We start from the raw sequence: 23,743 nt of genomic DNA on the forward strand, positions 1-23,743 counted from the left end.
TGAGAGCAATGATTCAACCTAGAATTTTCTGCCAAAAACTGTCAAACAAATGTGTGTGTGTAATAAAAAACAAATACACCAGAGCACACACAAAAACACATGAGGGAAAGAAATAATTTACTTCCTGAGAGCTCTTTCACAAGAGTGAGCAAATAATGTCAGAGCAAAAGCTGAATGCTGTTCCAGAACTCAACCAGCGGGAAAGAAGGAGAACTTCTGTAAGGAGTAAAAAAGCACAATTCATGGATTATCGGTTGCCTTTGATTATGTGGAACTTGAGAGACCATTAGAGTCATTGGGAAGAATTTGTGATAGGTACATTAAAAGTTAACCAAATGAGTAGGAATGGCAGCAAGTAATCATAAAAACTGTTCTATGAGAAAGGTAAACACAATCACAGTGTACAACATACTCAGCATTGTTCAACATTTGCATACTTGGAATACTTTAAACCCCAGATATTTCATAAAAACTGGATGATATACTGAGAGGACAGGCAGGCAGAGAGGCAGATCTGCTGACCCAGAAGATCTTATTATTATGTTAAAAATCTAACATAATATCTAACACAATAAGAAGTCAATAATTTTTAAAGTGTACAATACAACATTATAAACATGATAATTAAGAATCTAAAGACGGCCGGGTGCGGCGGCTCACACCTGTAATCCCAGCACTTTGGGAGGCCGAGGCAGGCAGATCACCTGAGGTCAGGAGTTCGAGACCAGCCTGGCCAACATGGTGAAACTCTGTCTCTACTGAAAATACAAAAAATTAGCAGGGCATAGTGGTGCATGCCTGTAATCCCAGTTACAAGGGAGGCTGAGGCAGGAGAATTTCTTGAACCCGGGAAGTGGAAGTTGCAGTGAGATCCCTGCTCTCCAGCCTGGGTGACAGGGCGAGACTTGGTCTCCAAAACAACAACAACAGCAACAACAACAACAACAAATATATGACCTATTTCAAAAGAAATATCTAGAAATATTGGCATTACTGACTTTGGGGAGTGATTCTGGGTATAGGCGAGGGACTTCTGATTTTAGTTACAAAAGAATCTTAGTTTTGACTTGTTTATTTACAAATATATTACTTTGATAAAAATAAGCTAGTAAGGTTTAGCAATATTAGAATTTTTGCAAGTGATACATTGATTTTGCATTTGGTGTTTTTGAGAATCATAGCCATAAGAAATATAATTGTTTACCCCTTCTGACTTTGTTTTATATTTTCACTCATAGGGAAAATTTTGCTAAAAAACTTGCAGGAAGTCTGGGGATAAGTAGATAGTGTCAGAATACGGGTATTTTATAGATCTACGACTAGTTTCTACAACTAATTCATCTGAAATTAGTTGTGCTTTAATGTGAGGACCAGTGAGTCTTTTCCCTTCTGGATGAGACTAAAGAACTATAGTAAATAAAGGAAAAGAGAATGGAGTCTAATCTTGAATAATAAAAAAAGTTAAATTGTAATAATTGATTTGAAGTAAATAAATGATTTAGGAGTTTCAGTTATATTGAAATTAAAAAACCGATCAGTTTTAAAAGTAAGCGTTTTAATTTTTCAATAGAAATAAAGAAAAATGCCCAGAGAATAGTTATACAAGAAAGTGCTTTGGACTTTAAGTCAAGAAGGTCTAAATTTGATCTTTGGTTCTGCCTCTTAAACAGTTTTTTTTTTGCGGGGAGTTTTGTCGGCCGGGAGCGGTGGCTCACGCCTGTAATCCCAGGACTTTGGGAGGCCGAGGCAGGCGGATCACAAGGTCAGGAGATGGAGAACATCCTGGCTAACACGGTGAAACCCCGTCTCTACTAAAAATACAAAAAATTAGCCGGGCATGGCGGCGGGCGCCTGTAGTCCCAGTTACTCAGGAGGCTGAGGCAGGAGAATGGCATGAATCCGGGAGGCGGAGCTTGCAGTGAGCCGAGATCGCGCCACTGCACTCAAGCCTGGGTGACAGAGCCAGACTCCGTCTCAAAAAAAAAAAAAACCAAAACAAAACAGTTTTGTGACTTTGGTGGTGATGTTTAATTAACCTCTCTCAACATTAATTTTTCTATCTATAAGGCAGGGATAGAAACACTAAATTTACAAGACTATTTTAAGAACTATTTAAGATTATGTGTGTAAAAGCTCTTTACTGCACATTGACAGCATTACATAAATGTAGAGTCATTATTAAAATAAATCAATTTTTTTTTTTTTTTTTTGAGACGGAGTTTCGCTCTGCCACCCAGGCTGGAGTGCAGTGGCCGGATCTCAGCTCACTGCAAGCTCCGCCTCCGGGTTCACGCCATTCTCCTGCCTCAGCCTCCCGAGGAGCTGGGACTACAGGTGCCGCCACGTCGCCCGGCTAGTTTTTTGTATTTTTAGTAGAGACAGGGTTTCACCATGTTAGCCAGGATGGTCTCGATCTCCTGACCTCGTGATCCGCCCGTCTCGGCCTCCCAAAGTGCTGGGATTACAGGCTTGAGCCACCGCGCCCGGCCAAATAAATCAAATTTTATCTTAAGTTCTTCTTTTAGCACCAGTTGCCTAGTGTAGAAAGCACAGTATTCAGTATTGGAGACAGCAAGTAACGCAGATGTTCAATGACAAACAAAACTTTCAAATGAACTCCATAGCAAGCAGGGTCAGAGTAGGTAGGAGAAATTCCTATTTCTCCCTATCAGCTCTGTCAAATAGGAAGCAAAACAGGGTGAAAAAGGACAGTAAAGAGCATTAACCTGTGTTGAACCTTCAGTCATACAATAAACTTATAATTAATTAAGTGAAGTCTTAAAAAATTCAATTATGTAAAATGCAGGATTTTGCTGTTGGGAGATTAATTAAATGAAATCAGAGGATGGGGAAGGTTGGGAGTCAATTGACTCTTACATTTCAATTCTCATTATTATGGAATTTTACTGTACTTCACAAAGAGTCAATCCTTAATATCTCAATTTTGGTAGAAAGTAGATTATTTTTTCCCATTAATTCTTCTATGGTGCCCAGAAATTTATGAACTTCACAGAATGCTTACTAATATTTTTGCTAATTCAATGAATATTTTCAAATATAATGTTTTTTGTTATAAAAGTCTGCATTGTATCCTGAATTAGTAACATATTCTCTGCTCACCTGCAGTTAGCTCCATCATCTCAGTGAGTTAGTTGTTTTGTTGTTTTTTCATTGTTTTTTTTTTAAGATTACATGAGCTTCTGGTAGTCTACCTGAGTCCAGTTTAAGACCTCTACATTCTGAACAAATGGCCTTATAAACAAAGCAATTGCAAAGTGAACTTAGTCTTCACATGGAATGTAAACTTGTTATCAATTTGGTTCATTTTATTTTGTGAAAAATTAATTTATCTTTTAGACTGCATGTGCCAAATCTCTCTAGCTCACAGCAGACAAATTAATGAGCTGCTCAAAGCCTGCCTGGGTCAGTAGAGTTCCTTGGAGGTATTGCAGTTTCACTTATTTATAATACTTTCAGGTGGTTTCTGGTAATATGGGCCCCTGAATAGAATAAGAATTAGAAAATTTACTCAAAGGATGCATCAGCCACCATGCTAGTTTGAAAAGAAAGAAAGCATTGTGTGTTCTTTTGAATTGACAAAAAACAGCGATATAGCAGCGCTTCACCCCCAGTTTAAATGGACTGTTTAGAAAAACTAGATTTTAGTAAAACGTAAGTATTAAGCCTACATAAAAATGGAATATTTGAGAAAACATAATTAAAATATGAAATACTAGCTCACAAAATTAGCTTCCTCTATCATTATTCATTAATCTTTTTAAATGTCAATGTTAGATTGTGGGACTAAATGGATTTTTGATCAAAATACCACATTCTTAATGTTGCTGTTTAATTAAAGAAATAACTTCTGAAGAGTTTACTTTTCCCAGTGACACTCAGCATATATCGTTCATGTAGCAAATTTGAGACTGACTCAATAATATTAATAATAGCATATACTGCCTTTTTGGTGCCACAGAATGTTTTTGCACATATTGATTCATTTAATCCTTATCACTCCGCTATCAGGTAGCCACAGAAAAGGTAAGTAACCTATTCAAAGTTACACTATTAATAATATGAACTAGATGATTTGAACACAAGCAGTCTAGCTCCAGAGTTCTCCGTTATGCTAGCTACCTCACCTAGCTTTTCATTTTTATTACCTCTTGCTAACCTTTGTGTTCCTGAATTACCATGGCAGATTGCTCTGCTCAATGGATGGTTCTATGGATACACACACACACACACACACACACACGTACATTTACTTAGAAACATTCTGTTTTGGTAGGGAATCATTCTTTTTCTACATATATTTATGATCAGCAAACTTTAGTGTTTGTGTAGGAAACGTTAATTTTTGCAGATAGCTGCTAGCTTATAGTGAGTGTATTTTTGGCAATGGATTTACATTGATAACTGATTTTATTTCATTGCTTCCCAGAGAACATTTGTCTAATAGTTGAAGGGCTGTTTTCACTGATTCAATCTAAAAGATGCATAGGAAGATTGAGATCATGGTCATTCTCCAACGATTAAGTAGCTGTGACACTAGTAACCCCAAACACTGCTCATTTAGGTGCTTTGCACAGTGTCAAGAATGCAAAATCAGTAAATGTCTTTTTACTGTGGAGGAACATAGTTCATGAAATTGCAGGTACTCCTACTAGTATTCTGTTTTTCTTAGATGAATAATGTGACAACGGACTATTGTCTTGACATCATAAAGAAGTTTGAAGTTTCAGAAGAAAATAAGGTGAAAAATGTTCTTGGCATAGAAGGTAAAATAACCAATATTCTTTATTTCTCATTTCTTGATTCAGCCTGTTAAATTAAATTCCATCAAAAATTTTTAGGAAAAGAAATCAGGAGATATCCGTGGGATTATATTAATAAATAATTCAAATAAGATCTACAACACACATATATTTTCCTGCAAAGCAAAGACCATGATGTTGCTATTTCTCTTACTTTTGCAATGCCCATAAGCATTTTCCACTTCAGGCAAGTCTACCTGATACCACCATGTGTGATGGATGCCATGACATATTTGAACTTTTCTCAACTGGCTGATTTTTGGAAATAGCCTCAGCCTGATAATTTCATGAAGGGAAATTCAGTCCTAAAATAAGTTCTCTCTGAGACTAGTGACTTGCCATGTTTCTTTTAAAATGGTAGCAACTGACTGTTTTTCCTAATTGGTAGCTTTGGAGAAGCTGTTGGAACCACAAATCTCATTAATACAGTGACTTCATTTTATAGTTGAGGAAGTGAGGCTCAAATAAATTAAATAATTCGCCCACAGTTATGTACTCAGAATCTAGCTCCTGGAATGTCAGACATAAATAATATGGTAGAAATATAGCTAATGTATGTATATGTATTTAAAATATGTAAAGAAATACCATGAAGGCTGCCACCCAAGAGGAGGATCTTTCAGGCAGAGCAGATGATCTTTAATGAAAGACCAGCTGCCTATAAGAGCATGCAAAGCCATGGTTTATCTAATCAATTTTGACCGTTGGCCCCCTCATTACTTCTGCTCCCAGATCAGTGTGAATAAGGGGGGTTTAATACCATCTATTTACTTCCAGGGGCGGTAGGTGATTAAAATGAAGTGGAACAATTTAAAATCTTAGATCATTAGCTGGGTGTGGTGGCTCACACCTGTAAACCCAGCACTTTGGGAGGCTGAGGGAGGGGGATCACTTGAGGCCAGGAGTTTGAGACCAACCTGGCCAACATGATGAAACCCTGTCTCTACTAAGAATACAAAAATTAGCTGGGTATGGTGGCACATGCCTGTAATCTCAGGTACTCAGGAAACTGAGGCACAAGAGTCCCTTGAGCCTGGGTGGTGGAGGTTGCAGTGAGCCGAGATCGTGCCACTGCACTCCAACCTGGGTGACAGAGTGAGACTCTGTCTCAAAATATAAAATAAAATAAAAATAAAATGAAATCTTAGATCATTAAAAAACTGTTTTAAAAACAACCAGAGATGATAAACTAACTTGGGCCTTTTCTGTGCTAAGAAATGAATCATTTCTTTGGTGAGGCCCAAAAAGATGGAATTAAACATGGTTTCCTAAGTTATGAACATAAAAGTTGGCATGAAGAAATTAAATTTCAAAGGATATTTACAAATATAATTATACCTAATGATATTTGAAGACTTGAAGTAATTTACCCTATAATTATTCTGTTTAGGTATTTGCAAGTCATCCATGTATTTATTTGTTATATTAATGAAAACCTCTTTGACCCAGGCATTATATTTTGAAAGATTCTAAAAAAACTGATAGGGTTTTCTAAATAATCTTAAAGGACTATTTCAAAGTTATAAAATGTGCCAGCCATTAGCAGCACTTTTTCAAACCAGTTTGGTTGTCAGTCACACCCTGAATTTAGACAGTGTTTAACTTTTGACATACTACCTTAATTATGGCACTGACTTTACTATATTTCAGATGAACTTAATAACCTATCAATTGCTGGTTGATCAGGGTACCTCTTGGTATAACTATGGCTTTAGCATGGCATTAGTCACTGCATAAGCATAGCTTGAGTTCAGTCATCAGTAATTGGCTTGGCCCCTCCTCTACCTAGTCAAAATTCTTAAAAAGTCAACATATATTTATTATGTATGTAATATATAATATATATAACATTTAATATATATATGGTTATATTTAAAAGGCTATTCCTAAAAGTCATATTTTATTTTTTGACATTGTCTGTTTGACTGTATTAGGCTGTTCTTGTGTTGTCATAAAGAAATACCTGGCCGGGCATGGTGGCTCATGCCTGTAATCTCAGCACTTTGGGAGGCCGAGGCGAGCAGATCACCTGAGGTCAGGAGTTCGAGACTAGCCTGGCCAACATGGTGAAACCCCATCTCTACTAAAAATGCAAAAAAATTAGCCACATGCAGTGGTGCATGCCTATAGTCCGAGCTACTCGGGAAGCTGAGGCTGGAGAATCGCTTGAACCCGGGAGGTGGAGGTTGCAGTGAGCCAAGATCGTGCCACTGTACTCCAGCCTGGGTGATAGAGTGAGACTCCATCTCAAAAAAAAAAAATACCCAAGGCTAGGTAATTTATAAAGAAAAGAGTTTTAATTGGCTCACATTCTACAGGCTGTACCGGAAGCATGGTGCCAGCATCTGCTTGGCTTCTGGGGAGGCTGGAGGGAGATTTTACTCATGGTAGAAGGTGAAGTGGGAGGAAACAGGTCACATGGCTTGAGCTGTAGCAGGAGAGAGAGTGGAGTGGAGGGAGCCATATACTTTTAAAGAAACAGATCTCAGGAGAACTCATGCACTATTGCAAAGACAGCACCAAGCCTTGAGGAACCTACCCCCATGATCCATACACCTCCCACCAGGGCCCACCTCCAACATAGGGGATTATATTTCAACATGAGATTTGGGTGGAACAAATATCCAAACCATACTATTGACCTCAAGCAAATCTCTAATTTTTCCAGTTTTCCCCACAAAGGCCGTCCTGAGGGTAAATAAGATAATCATTATGAACATTTTTTGACCCCTTTTGTCCCTCTTAGAGCCATTAAGTATGAATGCTTTGAAAGCTGTGGTAAGTCACTCTCTCTTTCTTCCAAAGGCTTCACAAACTTCATGCGTAGTCCTGCCTGTGACATATTTAACCCATTGCACCATGAAGTGTACCAAGACATGGAGCAGCCCCTCTGCAACTACTACATTGCTTCCTCTCACAATACATACCTGACTGGGGACCAGCTTCTTTCTCAGTCCAAAGTGGATATGTATGCACGGGTGCTGCAAGAGGGCTGTCGCTGCGTGGAAGGTATGTGCACTTTTTCTGAGTTCCGGTGTGTATGGGCGACCCTGTCCTTCAATTAGTCTGTTGGGTCTAGAATAAAGAATGGAGACCTGAAACACACTCTCACACTAATTAGTACTATTTTTTCTGCTCATTGTAAAGTCAGTCTTAACTCATAATTCTCTCTGGCTCCTTATTGTTCAATTGGGAGAAAGAGGTATGTGTTAGCAGTTGTGAAGCATACCATTAGTTGCTGAGAAATTATGATGAAAATTAAAGTCTTCCTAGAAAGATATTTTTAATTATACAATTGCAAAAATCGTTCAGGAGAGCTCTTGTTTTTTTTTTTTTTTTTTGAGATAGAGTCTTGCTCTCTCGCCCAGGCTGGAGTGCAGTGGCGCGATCTCGGCTCACTGTAATCTCCGCCTCCTGGGTTCATGTGATTCTCCTGCCTCAGCCTCCCAAGTACTGGGATTAGGGGCATGCCACCACACTCGGCTAATTTTTTTTTGTATTTTTAGTAGAGACGGGGTTTCACCATGTTGGCCAGGTTGGCCTTGATCTCCTGACCTCATGATTCACCCACCTCGGTCTCCCAAAGTGCTGGGATTACAGGCATGAGCCACTGCGCCCGGCCAAGCCACCTCCCGGGTTCAAGCGATTCTCCAGCCTCAGCTTCCCGAGTAGCTCGGACTATAGGCATGCACCACTGCATGTGGCTAATTTTTTTGCATTTTTAGTAGAGGTGGGGTTTCACCATGTTGGCCAGGCTAGTCTCGAACTCCTGACCTCAGGTGATCTGCTCGCCTCAGCCTCCCAAAGTGCTGAGATTACAGGCATGAGCCACCATGCCCGGCCAGGTATTTCTTTATGACAACACAAGAACAGCCTAATACAGTCAAACAGACAATGTCAAAAAATAAAATATGACTTTTAGGAATAGCCTTTTAAATATAACCATATATATATATATAAGATACTTCGTGGTCTATCAGTTATCCAACACTTATTAAACTTCTAGTGGGTTCTAGGTGGTGAGTATACAGAAGTAAGTAAAATATGAATTCTGTCTTCAGGGAGTTCATGGTCTAGTGGAAAGGATGAACGTTTTTTAAAAAAATAATATAAACCAGGCATGGTATTGTACACCCATAGTTTTAGCTACCCGGGAGGCTGAGGTGGGAGGATTGCTTGGGACCAGGAGTTCAAAGCTGCAGTGTGCTGTGATTGTGCCTGTGAATAGCTATTGCATTCCAATCTGAGCAACATAGTGAGACCCCACCTGTAAGAGAGAGAGACAGAGAGAGATAGAGAGAGAGAGAGAGAGAGAAACAATGTGAAAATTCCACCAGTTGATTGATATACAATAGTATAGAAGTGGGGGTATAGAGAATGAAGTGCGAGGTAAAATGTGATGAGAAATCAGTTAGGCTAGGAAGGGAGCTGGGGGTCAGCTGTAAAGGATTTTGAGTGCTATGGTGAGGAATTTCAATTTCAGTTTTTGGTAATGAGGGGCCAGTGAAGGATTTTAATATCTACAGTGATATGATCAGATTTGCAGTTTAGAAAGATTATTTGGGCAACAGTGTGAAAGGATAATTTTAAAATTTTTTTTTTTTTGACATGTGTGTTTGTGGAGGGAGAAGGGAGGTGACACTGGAGGCAGGAAGATGGTGGGAAGGCTATCACAGTGAATCCAAGGGAGGATTCCAAAATCTTGGACTAAGTGAGAAAGAGGTGATGATAAGGATGCAGTATTAAAGAGGTAAACTTAGTGGAACCTGGTGAGAGAAAAGAATGAAAAGAATGAAGGGGAGAGATAGAAGGTGGATGGTGCCACCCTATACTATAGGGAATCTGAGAGAAAGAGCCTAAATGAGTCCAGTTTTCCATCTGCTGAATTCAGAGTGATTTTATAACATGTACATGGACATCTTTATCAGTCACTTGGACAACAATGTCTGAACTTACTGAAGTGTCTGGGCAAGATAAGGATTCCAAAGTGCTGAACTTGGTATGTGGTAGTTAAAATCATGAAAATGTACAAGATCACTTACAGAGAGAAGGGGAAAAGAGAAAGAGGCCTGAGGACTTCAGCGATCCAACGATTAGGAGTAGGAAGTGCAAGGGGAGCCAGCAAGGCCAGTGCAGAGAACAGGAGTACTTGCATCTAAAGGATGAAAGGGTTAGAAAGGAATGGCCAGAAATGCCACAGGGAACAGAAAAGTAAAATAAAACGAAGTATCCAATTTAGTTGCATTTGATAGCAGGGAATTGTTGGTGGCCTTTGCTATGTAGGTTGATGATATGTTAGTGGGCAGTTGGTTACCTGCTGTGGGTTGGTGACTGGGCATTTTTCTGCATCCAAATGCTTGATGATACAGGCTGTGGGGCAGTTTTGAGACTTGGAAGTGGGGGAAATCATATAGGTTTGTTTTCAGGTGGGATAAAGGGGACAAGAGATTTTTGAAAGGGCGTATGCCTGTTTTCTCAGAGAAGTAGGAGACAGCATCATCCACTCAGTATAAAGTGAATGGAGGTTGGCCACAGGGCTTAAAATCAGCAAACTGTTAAAGAAGTTATCAGAGAATGTGAAAGGAATTGACAAGGTAAGTCAGGGAAGGCCAAGCTCATTTCAGAAACAGTCTTTACTGATTCAAAATCTGGATGCTTAGATTCCTTTCGATCCCATCCCCAACAGTACTCATCTGCTTAGAGAAGGAGTGAAGACAGATTATGGAATTGATCCAAGTCTCAGGATTTCTAGGTCATATTAAATATCTTCAGGGTATTGGTGAGAGCTCTTATAAGTAACTGACAGTGGCTGCATGGTTCTAGGAAAGGAAGCGAAGTGGATAGGGCACCATAAAATAAGATTAAGAGACTAGAAGACTCAAATAAATAGAAAAATGTGGAAAGTTGTCGTCACACTTAAAAAACATGAGAACAGAAAGCTGTCATTGCAATGGGATTTAGTCATAGGTGACAATATCCAGATTGTGTCATGGGTGAGCATCATGGAAACAGAGTGAAGCAAGGGACTATTGGCCTTGAGGAAGTCAGTGCTAAGGGATTAAATAGATGGCTACATGGTGTTTTAACTTACAAAGGATGCAGACAGGAGCAGATTGGAGATTAAAAACTATAAGACAGACACTTAAGTATAAAAACAAGGTGGCCAGGCACAGTGGCTCATGCCTCTAATCCCAGCACTTTGGGAGGCTGAGGCAGGCAACTCACTTGAGATCAGGAGTTTGAGACCAGCTTGGCCAACATGATGAAACCCCATCTCTACTAAAACTGTAAGAATTAGCCAGGTGTAGTGGCATGTGCCTGTAGTCCTGGCTGCTCAGGAGGCTGAGGCAGGAGAATCACTTGAACACAGGAGGCGGAGGTTGCAGTGAGCTGGGATCACACCTTTGTATCCCAGCCTGGGCAACAGAGTGAGACTCCATCTCAAAAAAAAAAAAAAAAAAAAGAAAAAGAATGCTATAGAAAAGGTGATTGGAAGATGCCAGAAAGGTATAGCTGGATAGAATAAGCTTCAAAGGAGGAGAGATTTTTTTTAATGAGTGTAGAAGAACAATCATTTAAAAGTAGCAGTAAAGGCATAGATAATGCTTTCTGGTTTATATTTAAATCTTTTGTGATTCATACAAAAGAGCATCCTTGGAGAAAGGAAGTAGCGTGCTCGAAGGTAAGCTGCTGCTTTGTCAGGGTAAGGAGGTTGAGGAGAATTCCAAAAGGAGTCTGAAGATAAAAGGGAGTTGGTTTATGATTGAATGGAGACGCCATGAAGCACAAGGGAATTGTCTTTTGGTTTTGGTGGGGAATGTGCTGGGAGTCAGCAGTGGGATGACTGGTTGTCCTAGGCATGGTGGAAAGTGTAGGGCAATGAATAAAGCAGTAGGACAATGAGATAAGACTGCTTAACTGGAAGGGCCTTCCTTTGTCAGATAGTTTCTAGCTTGAATTTTCTGCTACAAAAGTGACAGCAATGTTATTAAGGTAAATCGACATACTTAAAAAATGGGCAGGTATTAAAAACTACCTGCATGTAGAAACAATAGGACGACTACAAAGTGAATGCTCTGGAAATGTAGTCTTTCAACAGTATTTTTGCAATAGTTGCAGACAGTACATACCAGCAATAGTGATTAACAATTGAGTAGCTTAAACAACTGAATAATGAAGATGCTATAAAATATTAACAGGAAGAAAATCCTTTCAAGCAATAAGAGGTCTCTAGGTGACATTCTGCTCTCAGCCCGTTGTTTGCTCAGCACTCAACAAGTTTTCATGTCTGACATGCATAGAGATGCCCTGAGCACACAGCCTCATTGGATTCACACTGATGGTTGCCTATCATTGTAAATGCAAGTATGGACAATGACTTTTAGTGACTCCATGAAGAGATAGTCAACTCTAGACAATTTTACAACTTAGTTAATTCTGTCTCTTCTGCTCTATTTATTTTGCTTTTCAGTTCCTTCAGATACCTAGGCTTCTCTTTTTGATTTACCTGTTCAAAATCAGTATCCTACCCAAGCCTAACCATATTTCTGTCATTAATTCCTTATATCGACTCAAAACTTCTAATCCTCTAGCTTTGTTTGGGGTATTAAGAAGGAAAGTTATCTGATTAAGATAATTCGTGATAAAGTACACATGAGTTTTAGTTGTTGCTTTTCCAATAGTCTTTTAATTCTAAAATGGGAGCTTTTGAAAATTGTGTGCAGTAGATGACATTGAACAAGAGCCTTCTCTTGTACCTTCTTACTTCCTGTTTTCCAATCACTGCTGTAATACAAAGAAGCTACTTGGCTCTGTATGTCCAAAAGGTTACCTTCTCCAGATACTTGCACAAACGAGGCTATGCACAGGTGTGGTATAATTTTAAAGGATATGCAATTTTTTATGTGCTCCGAAATATCTTCCTCACCAGCTTGCATCAGTAAATTATTTCCCTAGTATTTGACTTAAAGTTCTTATTATTAGAATAATCTATAACTGGACAATAAAAATTGAACAATTTCTGGAATGTTTTTCTTGAGGAGAATAATTATATTTATCTCAGAGACTTGGTCAGCTTTTCATTTGACCTATTTTTTCGTATTTGTTTGTTCATTTTGTTTTTGTGTGCTTGACCTATTTCTTATTGGAAATTGTGGTTGTCACTTTGGATTTGAATGTATTGTAGGAAGGAAAAGAGGACCTACTATGATTTTAGCACCTTTAGTGGACCAGGTCTTGGCTAAGTGTTTTCCATGCATTCTCATTTAATTCTTATACCACCACCAAGAAAGAGGGAATAATCTCTTCTTAAGAGATTCAACTCAGAGTTAAATAAATGGCTTAAGTTCCCATAGTTAGGAAGCTTGGAAGCTGGGATTTGAACTCAGGTTGGTCTGACTCTCCAACTGCAGTGTTCTCCAGAAAGTCTGTGTGTTTTTGGAGGAGCAAGCATTGAATGACATGACCAGCCCTAAGGAATTGAATGAGGCTGTCAGGTCACATAAGGATGGCCAGAGAAAGTGAGGAGCACAACATAGAGGGGAGGTTGGCATTAAAAGGAGGAATTTGCTTCATTCATGATTAGGCCTACTACCTAAATATTTAGATGTTCCTGAAGGCTTAGCATTTGGTGACATGATCTCTATGGTCCTCCTAACAATTTCTGTCAGTCCTGTGATTTGAAGTCCTTAGTCTACATTTGAAGCCTGGGCATGGAGACATCAATTGTATGTATAGTAGTCTCCTCTTATCTGTGGTTTCACTTTCCATGGCTTCAGTTACCCATGGTCAGCCGCACCCTGAAAATATTAAATAGAAATTCCAAAGAGAAACAACATACACGTTTTAAGTTGTGTACCATTCTAAGTAGTGTGATGAAATCTTACACTGTCGTACTCTGTCCCTTCTTCACCACAAGAGGAAAGGTGATACAGTAAAATAAGATATCTTTAGAGAGAAACCACATTCACATAACTTTTATTGCAGTGTAATTGTTCTCTTTTACTATTAGTTATTGTTAATCTCTTACTGACCTAATCTATAAACTAAACTTTATTATAGGTATATATATAGGAAAAAAACAAGAGTGTGTATGTGTATGTGTATATATATATATATATGGTTCAGCACTCTGCAGTTTCAGGCATCTACTGGGAGCCTTATAATTTATCTCCCAAGGATAAAGGGGTACTCTTGTATACCTAGTGGCATTTTATCTACCATGTGGCCAGATGAAGGTATTTTTTATTCTTAAACAGCTGCAGTTAGAATTTAAAGAACCCAATTTATAGAATGTAGCCAGTCATGGATTGAAAATTTCAGGTCCCACAGCTGTTTTCTGAAGCAACTTTTGCCAAGTGTAGCACTTGAGAGATGGAGAAGAATGATTCTATACAGTGTTTTCATGCTATTGTGACCTGGAGGCTCTCTCTACTTTCAAGCTTCTATTTTGGTAATGTTATGTTTTCCATCTCCGTTAGTTCAGCTGCAATAATGTCCTCAGTCAGGATAGGTACACAGTGTCTTGAAGAAGAGCAATAAGTCTTTTTGGTGAGGTGGGCTTGTCAGCAAATCAAATTGATAACATTTTTACATGGCCTTTTATTTGCTTGATTTTCAGCCTGAGTTGCTTAATAAATATGGATGTTCTGTCCAGGGGATTTTCATTCTCATTATATGACTGTGTTGCATTGCTGTTGTAATCGGTTTATGACTTCTCCAGTTATCTCTGGGAGTGCTATCAGGGTGGAACGTCTTTAAGCTCCATTATGAAAAGCTGTTGTGTTAGCTATTTGGCCTTCAGAATGGCCAAATCTTTGTCGGAGTTGCTTTGCTTTTGGGGTTCTATAGTGTGTAACCTGATTGAAAAATGGGCCCTGGCTCTTTTATGAGCAGGGGAATTGGATGGAGGATTTCTACCTTGCCAACATTCCCATTTACAACGTTAGCACTTACAGGAAACTTCACTACCATATGAACCTGGCCATGAATGCCACATATAAAGATGCCAGTACCATTTGGGAATGTTGCTATCTTCATCTCACAGACAAGTGATGGAACTAGATATAAAAAGTGAACATTAGGACAACCTCCTGTCCTCAATTATGAATATTCTGCCTATGTTGTCAATACTAGCTGAAGACTGCCTTCTTTCATGACTGGTAGAGTTTTTTATTTATTTATTTATTTATTTTTATTATACTTTAAGTTCTAGGGTACATGTGCATAACGTGCAGGTTTGTTACATATGTATACTTGTGCCATGTTGGTGTGCTGCATCCATCAACTCGTCAGCACCCATCAATTCATCATTTATATCATGTATAACTCCCCAATGCAATCCCTCCCCCCTCCCCCCTCCCCATGATAGGCCCCAGTGTGTGATGTTCCCCTTCCCAGTCCAAGTGATCTCATTGTTCAGTTCCCACCTATGAGTGAGAACATGCGGTGTTTGGTTTTCTCTTCTTGTGATAGTTTGCTAAGAATGATGGTTTCCAGCTGCATCCATGTCCCTACAAAGGATGCAAACTCATCCTTTTTTATGGCTGCATAGTATTCCATGGTGTATATGTGCCACATTTTCTTAATCCAGTCTGTCACAGATGGACATTTGGGTTGATTCCAAGTCTTTGCTATTGTGAATAGTGCTGCAATAAACATACGTGTGCATGTGTCTTTGTAGTAGAATAATTTATAATCCTTTGGGTATATACCCAGTAGTGGGATGGCTGGGTCATATGGTACATCTAGTTCTAGATCCTTGAGGAATCGCCATACTGTTTTCCATAATGGTTGAACTAGTTTACAATCCCACCAACAGTGTAAAAGTGTTCCTATTTCTCCACATCCTCTCCAACACCTGTTGTTTCCTGATTTTTTAATGACTGCTGTTCTAACTGGTGTGAGATGGTATCTCATTGTGGTTTTGATTTGCATTTCTCTGATGGCGAGTGATGATGAGCATTTTTTCATGTGTCTGTTGGCTGTATGGATGTCTTCTTTTGAGAAATGTCTGTTCATATCCTTTCCCCACTTTTTGATGGGGTTGTTTGTTTTTTCCTTGTATATTTGTTTGAGTTCTTTGTAGATTCTGGATATTAGCCCTTTGTCAGATGAGTAGATTGCAAAAATTTTCTCCCATTCTGTAGGTTGCCTGTTCACTCTGATGGTAGTTTCTTTTGCTGTACAGAAGATCTTTAGTTTAATTAGATCCCATTTGTCAATTTTGGCTTTTGCTGCCATTGCTTTTGGTGTTTTAGACATGAAGTCCTTGCCCATGCCTATGTCCTGAATGGTACTACCTAGATTTTCTTCTAGGGTTTTTATGGTATTAGGTCTAACGTTTAAGTCTCTAATCCATCTTGAATTAATCTTCGTATAAGGAGTAAGGAAAGGATCCAGTTTCAGCTTTCTACTTATGGCTAGCCAATTTTCCCAGCACCATTTATTAAATAGGGAATCCTTTCCCCATTTCTTGTTTCTCTCAGGTTTGTCAAAGATCAGATGGCTGCAGATGTGTGGTATTATTTCTGAGGACTCTGTTCTGTTCCATTGGTCTATATCTCTGTTGTGGTACCAGTACCATGCTGTTTTGGTTACTGTAGCCTTGTAGTATAGTTTGAAGTCAGGTAGCGTGACGCCTCCAGCTTTGTCCTTTTGACTTAGGATTGTCTTGGCAATGCGGGCTCTTTTTTGGTTCCATATGAACTTTAAAGCCGTTTTTTCCAATTCTGTGAAGAAAGTCATTGGTAGCTTGATGGGGACGGCATTGAATCTATAAATACCTTGGGCAGTATGGCCATTTTCACGATATTGATTCTTCCTATCCATGAGCATGGTATGTTCTTCCATTTGTTTGTGTCCTCTTTTATTTCACTGAGCAGTGGTTTGTAGTTCTCCTTGAAGAGGTCCTTTACATCCCTTGTAAGTGGATTCCTAGGTATTTTATTCTCTTTGAAGCAATTGTGAATGGAAGTTCATTCCTGATTTGGCTCTCTGCTTGTCTGTTACTGGTATATAAGAATGCTTGTGATTTTTGCACATTAATTTTGTATCCTGAGACTTTGCTGAAGTTGCTTATCAGCTTAAGGAGATTTTGGGCTGAGACAATGGGGTTTTCTAAATATACAATCATGTCATCTGCAAACAGGGACAATTTAACTTCTTCTTTTCCTAACTGAATACCCTTGATTTCTTTCTCTTGCCTGATTGCCCTAGCTGGAACTTCCAACACTATGTTGAATAGGAATGGTGAGAGAGGGCATCCCTGTCTTGTGCCAGTTTTCAAAGGGAATTTTTCCAGTTTTTTCCCATTCAGTATGATATTAGCTGTGGGTTTGTCATAAATAGCTCTTATTATTTTGAGGTACATTCCATCAATACCGAATTTATTGAGCATTTTTAGCATGAAGGGCTGTTGAATTTTGTCAAAAGCCTTTTCTGCATCTATTGAGATAATCATGTGGTTCTTGCCTTTGGTTCTGTTTATATGCTGGATTACGTTTATTGATTTGCGAATGTTGAACCAGCCTTGGATCCCAGGGATGAAGCCCACTTGATCATGGTGGATAAGCTTTTGGATGTGCTGCTGAATCCGGTTTGCCAGTATTTTATTGAGGATTTTTGCATCGATGTTCATCAGTGATATTGGTCTAAAATTTTCTTTTTTTGTTGTGTCTCTGCCAGGCTTTGGTATCAGGACGATGTTGGCCTCATAAAATGAGTTAGGGAGGATTCCCTCTTTTTCTATTGATTGGAATAGTTTCAGAAGGAATGGTACCAGCTCCTCCTTGTACCTCTGGTAGAATTCAGCTGTGAATCCATCTGGTCCTGGACTTTTTTTGGTTGGTAGGCTATTAATTGTTGCCTCAATTTCAGAGCCTGCTATTGGTCTATTCAGGGATTCAACTTCTTCCTGGTTTAGTCTTGGGAGAGTGTAAGTGTCCAGGAAATTATCCATTTCTTCTAGATTTTCTAGTTGATTTGCATAGAGGTGTTTATGGTATTCTCTGATTGTAGTTTGTATTTCTGTGGGGTCGGCAGTGATATCCCCTTTATCATTTTTTATTGTGTCTATTTGATTCTTCTCTCTTTTCTTCTTTATTAGTCTCGCTAGCGGTCTGTCAATTTTGTTGATCTTTTCAAAAAACCAACTCCTGGATTCATTGATTTTTTTGGAGGGTTTTTTGTGTCTCTATCTCCTTCAGTTCTGCTCTGATCTTAGTTATTTCTTGCCTTCTGCTAGCTTTTGAATGTGTTTGCTCTTGCCTCTCTAGTTCTTTTAATTGTTGTGATGTTAGGGTGTCAATTTTAGATCTTTCCTGCTTTCTCTTGTGGGCATTTAGTGCTATAAATTTCCCTCTACACACTGCTTTAAATGTGTCCCAGAGATTCTGGTATGTTGTATCTTTGTTCTCGTTGGTTTCAAAGAACATCTTTATTTCTGCTTTCATTTCGTTATGTACCCAGTAGTCATTCAGGAGCAGGTTGTTCAGTTTCCATGTAGTTGAGCGGTTTTGATTGAGTTTCTTAGTCCTGAGTTCTAGTTTGATTGCACTGTGGTCTGAGAGACAGTTTGTTATAATTTCTGTTCTTGTACATTTGCTGAGGAGTGCTTTACTTCCAATTATGTGGTCAATTTTGGAATAAGTGCAATGTGGTTCTGAGAAGAATGTATATTCTGTTGATTTGGGGTGGAGAGTTCTATAGATGTCTATTAGGTCCGCTTGGTGCAGAGATGAGTTCAATTCCTGGATATCCTTGTTAACTTTCTGTCTCGTTGATCTGTCTAATGTTGACAGTGGAGTGTTGAAGTCTCCCATTATTATTGTATGGGAGTCTAAGTCTCTTTGTAAGTCTCTAAGGACTTGCTTTATGAATCTGGGTGCTCCTGTATTGGGTGCATACATATTTAGGATAGTTATCTCTTCCTGTTGAATTGATCCCTTTACCATTGTGTAATGGCCTTCTTTGTCTCTTTTGATCTTTGATGGTTTAAAGTCTGTTTTATCAGAGACTAGGATTGCAACCCCTGCTTTTTTTTGTTCTCCATTTGCTTGGTAGATCTTCCTCCATCCCTTTATTTTGAGCCTATGTATGTCTCTGCATGTGAGATGGGTCTCCTGAATACAGCAGACTGATGGGTCTTGACTCTTTATCCAGTTTGCCAGTCTGTGTCTTTTAATTGGAGCATTTAGTCCATTAACATTTCAGGTTAATATTGTTATGTGTGAACTTGATCCTGCCATTATGATATTAACTGGTTATTTTGCTCGTTAGTTGATGCAGTTTCTTCCTAGCCTCGATGGTCTTTACATTTTGGCATGTTTTTGCAGTGGCTGGTACCGGTTGTTCCTTTCCATGTTTAGGGCTTCCTTCAGGGTCTTTGTAAGCAGGCCTGGTGGTGACAAAATCTCTAAGCATTTGCTTATCTGTAAAGGATTTTATTTCTCCTTCACTTATGAAACTTAGTTTGTTGGATATGAAATTCTGGGTTTAAAATTCTTTTCTTTAAGAACGTTGAATATTGGCCCCCACTCTCTTCTGGCTTGTAGAATTTCTGCCGAGAGATCTGCTGTTAGTCTGATGGGCTTCCCTTTGTGGTAACCCGACCTTTCTCTCTGGCTGCCCTTAAGATTTTTTCCTTCATTTCAACTTTGGTGAATCTGGCAATTATGTGTCTTGGAGTTGCTCTTCTGGAGGAGTATCTTTGTGGCGTTCTCTGTATTTCCTGATTTGAATGTTGTCCTGCCCTACTAGGTTGGGGAAGTTCTCCTGGATGATATCTGAAGAGTGTTTTCCAACTTGGTTCCATTTTCCCCCTCACTTTCAGGCACCCCAATCAGACGTAGATTTGGTCTTTTTACATAATCCCATACGTCTTGCAGGCTTTGTTCATTTCTTTTTCTTCTTTTTTCTTTTGGTTTCTCTTCTCACTTCATTTCATTCATTTGATCCTCAATCGCTGATACTCTTTCTTCCAGTTGATCGAGTCAGTTACTGAAGCTTGTGCATTTGTCACGTATTTCTCGTGTCATGGTTTTCATCTCTGTCATTTTGTTTATGACCTTCTCTGCATTAATTAGTCTAGCTGTCAATTCTTCCACTCTTTTTTCAAGATTTTTAGTTCCTTTGCGCTGGGTACGTAATTCCTCCTTTAGTTCTGAGAAGTTTGATGGACTGAAGCCTTCTTCTCTCATCTCGTCAAAGTCATTCTCTGACCAGCTTTGATCCGTTGCTGGCGATGGGCTGCGCTCCTTTGCAGGGGGAGATGCGCTCTTATTTTTTGAATTTCCAGCTTTTCTGCCCTGCTTTTTCCCCATCTTTGTGGTTTTATCTGTCTCTGGTCTTTGATGATGGTGACGTACTGATGGGGTTTTGGTATAGGTGTCCTTCCTGTTTGATAGTTTTCCTTCTGACAGTCAGGACCCTCAGCTATAGGTCTGTTGGAGATTGCTTGAGGTCCACTCCAGACCCTGTTTGCCTGGGTATCAGCAGCAGAGGTTGCAGAAGATAGAATATTGCTGAACAGCGAGTGTACCTGTCTCATTCTTCCTTTGGAAGCTTCCTCTCAGGGGTGTACTCCACCCTGTGAGGTGTGGGGTGTCAGACTGCCCCTAGTCGGGGATGTCTCCCAGTTAGGCTACTCTGGGGTCAGGGACCCACCTGAGCGGGCAGTCTGTCCGTTCTCAGATCTCAACCTCCGCGATGGGAGATCCATGGCTCTCCCCAAAGCTGTCAGACAGAGTCGTTCGCATCTGCACAGGCCCCCGCTGCTTCCCCTGTTGGTCTTCAGCTGTGCGCTGTCCCCAGAGGTGGAGTCTACAGAGACAGGCAGGCTTCCTGGAGCTGCTGTGAGCTCCACCCAGTTCGAGCTTCCCAGCGGCTCTGTTTACCTACTTAAGCCTCAGCAATGGCAGGCGCCCCTCCCCCAGCCTCGCTGCTGCCTTGCGGTTAGATCGCCGCAGACTGCTGTGTTAGCAATGAGGGAGGCTCCGTGGGCATGGGACCCTCCCGGCCAGGTGTGGATATATTCTCCTGGTGTGCCCGTTTGCTTAAAGCACAATATTGGGGTGGGAGTTACCCGATTTTCCAGGTGTTGTGTGTTTCAGTTACCCTGGCTTGGAAAAGGGATTCCCTTCCCCCTTGCACTTCCCAGGTGAGGCGATGCCTCGCCCTGCTTCAGCTCTCGCTGGTCAGGCTGCAGCAGCTGACCAGCACCGATTGTCCGGCACTCCCTAGTGAGATGACCCCAGTACCTCAGTTGAAAATGCAGAAATCACCGGTCTTCTGTGTCGCTCGTGCTGGGAGTTGGAGACTGGAGCTATTCCTATTCGGCCATCTTGCTCTGCCCCCTCGACTGGTATAGTTTTAAAAGCTATTTTTAATGTGGACACAGTAAGCAAGTCAGGCAAGGTATTGTTTTGTTGCCTTTGCATTCTTTTGCAAAAGCTATTAGTTCCTTTATAAAGAATCCTGTTATGCCCTTTCTTATCCAAAAAGGACCACAAAATAGAGTAAAAATTGTTAAAATAATATATTATTTGAAACATCTGTTAATTTTTTCCATGATTATTTCCAGAGACAAATTAAAGACTGTCAAGTACATGGAAAAATATAGATGGTGCTTCTCTTGTGAGAAGATGTTGTTGATATATTTGACCTCATTTGCAGGCCCCAAGGTACAGTGGACACTGTCTGATAGTATCTCAGAACCTTTGGTTTTCTTAACAGCATCTTATCCTTAAACATTGTTTTTACTATTCCTGTGGTATCAACCGTAAATGTTTTTTCTTCTTTAATTTTTTCTATTTTTTTCCCATAGGGATATTTGAACAGCCAATGTTTAGTGGATTAATATAGATAGCTGTATTAGTCGGGGTTCTGCAGAGAAACAGAACCAGTAAGATATATAGAGAAAGCAAGAGATTGAGATTCATTGGTTGATTTTTAAGGAATTGACTCTCATGCTTGTGGGTGTTGGCAAATCTGAAATCTGTAGAGCTGGCCAGCAGGCTGGAAACTTAGGTTAAACTTGATGTTGTAGTTTTGAGTATGGATTCCAAAGGGCAGGAGGATGGAACTCAGGCAGTTTCTGTGTTGCAGTGTTGAGAATTTATCCTTGAAGGGAAACCTCAGTCTTTGCTCTTAAGGCCCTCAACTGACTGAGTGAGGCTCACTTACATTGTGGAGCATAATCTGCTTTACCCAAAGCCTACTGATTTAAATGTTAATCCTGTTTTTAAAATGTCTCCACAGAACATGTAGACTGGTGTTTGACCAAATAACTGAGCATCATGGCCAAGCCTCATTGACATGAAAAATTAACCATTATAATCACATTATGATTATGGTGAACATTTTGAATGTTTTAGAAGAAAAACAGAGATATCATCTACTGGGGTAATACACAAAACACAGATATAGGGGAATGTGCTACTGAAACAGAGAATATATGTAGTTCGGAACTGTGTGGTCCTAATTAAGGGCAGAGTTTCTTTTCTTTTCTTCTTCTTCTTTTTTTTTTTTTTTGAGACGGAATTTTGCTCTTGTTGCCCAGGCTGGAGTGCAATGGCAGGAGCTCAACTCACGGCAACCTCCACCACCCGGGTTCAAGCGATTCTCCTGCCTCAGCCCCCTGAGTAGCTGGGATTACAGGCACCTGCCACTACACCCAGCTAATTTTTTGTATTTTTAGTAGAGACGGGGTTTCACCATGTTGGCCAGGTTGGTCTCGAACTCTAAAGGCAGACTTTCAATCAGTATTTCATTATGCAAATTCAGCTTGCAGAAATATTTATGTTTGACCCATATTGTAGTTTTAAAAATGGATTAATTGCCAGTATTTAAAAATCAGGAAAATACACAGCAATAAAATCTAGACATTTTAGTTTCCTCAGAAGATCTGGCAACCAAGGTTCTTATTCCTACTTAGTAATGATTGACAGTAAGTAGTAGTTATCTCATTCAGGCACACATTTCCCATTGAGCTGCTGCACTTATTTATATTAACTGCTAGGCTCTTGGTGGTGTTTGAGATGATGACCTCTTGCCATAAGGAAGAGAGAGATCCTGTGGGCTAGTGAGGTTCTGTGGAGGATCCTAGTTTTGCCTTGATTAGGATTTAGATAAGCAAAATGAGAAGGGGATATGTCAGTTGATTTTAAAAGAAAGAAGCAAAGATGCATGGAGGTGGGACTGTATGTGAGAAAATTTGCCTAACCAGAAGAACAAGCCTGTGAGATTGGGTATAGGAGAGGGTAAGATTGAATTATCAGACAGGAGCTAGCATGATAATTAAGGCAACATTGTCCTTTTAACAATTAAACTTCAAATTTTCTGTGCCTTAAAAAAACTGAAGTTTATTTCTTGATTATGTGAAGTTCAAAATAGGTGTTCCTAGTGGGCAAATCTCTCAAGCAGTTTTGTCTTTTTCCATCTTGTGGCTGTGCCATCTTCACCACTTCTGAAGTCACAGCAGAAGAGGAAAGAGGATGAATGATTATGTAAAGCAGCAGGTTTCTGTCAAGCATACCTGAAAGTGGTGCACATACTTTCTGCTCACATTTCACTGGCCACATCCTCCTGCAAAGGAAGGCTAGGAAATAGAGTCCAGCTGTGTTCCCTCGGTAAAAGAAGAAACAGGGCTAGTGAATGACTAGCCAATCTCTAGCACAAGAGACAGGGGCATTGGAGGTAAGCAGGCAAGAGCTGCTGTATGATGTAAGATATTTATTAATCCATTTAGCATATATTTACAGACTACTTCTCTGTGTTGAATACTGTGCTATGCACCAAGTAGACTTTTGAGCAAAGGAGCAATGTGGTGAAAGTACTGTTTTGAGGAATTGGCCTGGGGGCAGAATATAAAAACAAGAGAAAGCAAATTCTTAGTCAGAGGGGGATGGTGAAAAACCTGCTATCTT

General features: G+C 39.7%; 1 protein-coding gene across 1 annotated transcript in view; it reads left to right on the forward strand.

Moving 5' to 3' along the window:
- PLCH1 (phospholipase C eta 1) overlaps positions 1–23,743 on the forward strand; it is a 277,981-nt gene that overhangs the window by 178,409 nt on the left and 75,829 nt on the right. Inside the window, exons 7-8 of the mRNA XM_033203550.1 lie at positions 4,691–4,784; positions 7,626–7,829. Coding sequence (XP_033059441.1) covers positions 4,691–4,784; positions 7,626–7,829 — 298 coding nt within the window. The remainder of the gene's footprint in view (positions 1–4,690; positions 4,785–7,625; positions 7,830–23,743) is intronic.

This window comes from Trachypithecus francoisi, unplaced genomic scaffold (assembly GCF_009764315.1).
Source record: "Trachypithecus francoisi isolate TF-2019V2 unplaced genomic scaffold, Tfra_2.0 Lachesis_group0, whole genome shotgun sequence".
NCBI lineage: Eukaryota > Metazoa > Chordata > Mammalia > Primates > Cercopithecidae > Trachypithecus > Trachypithecus francoisi.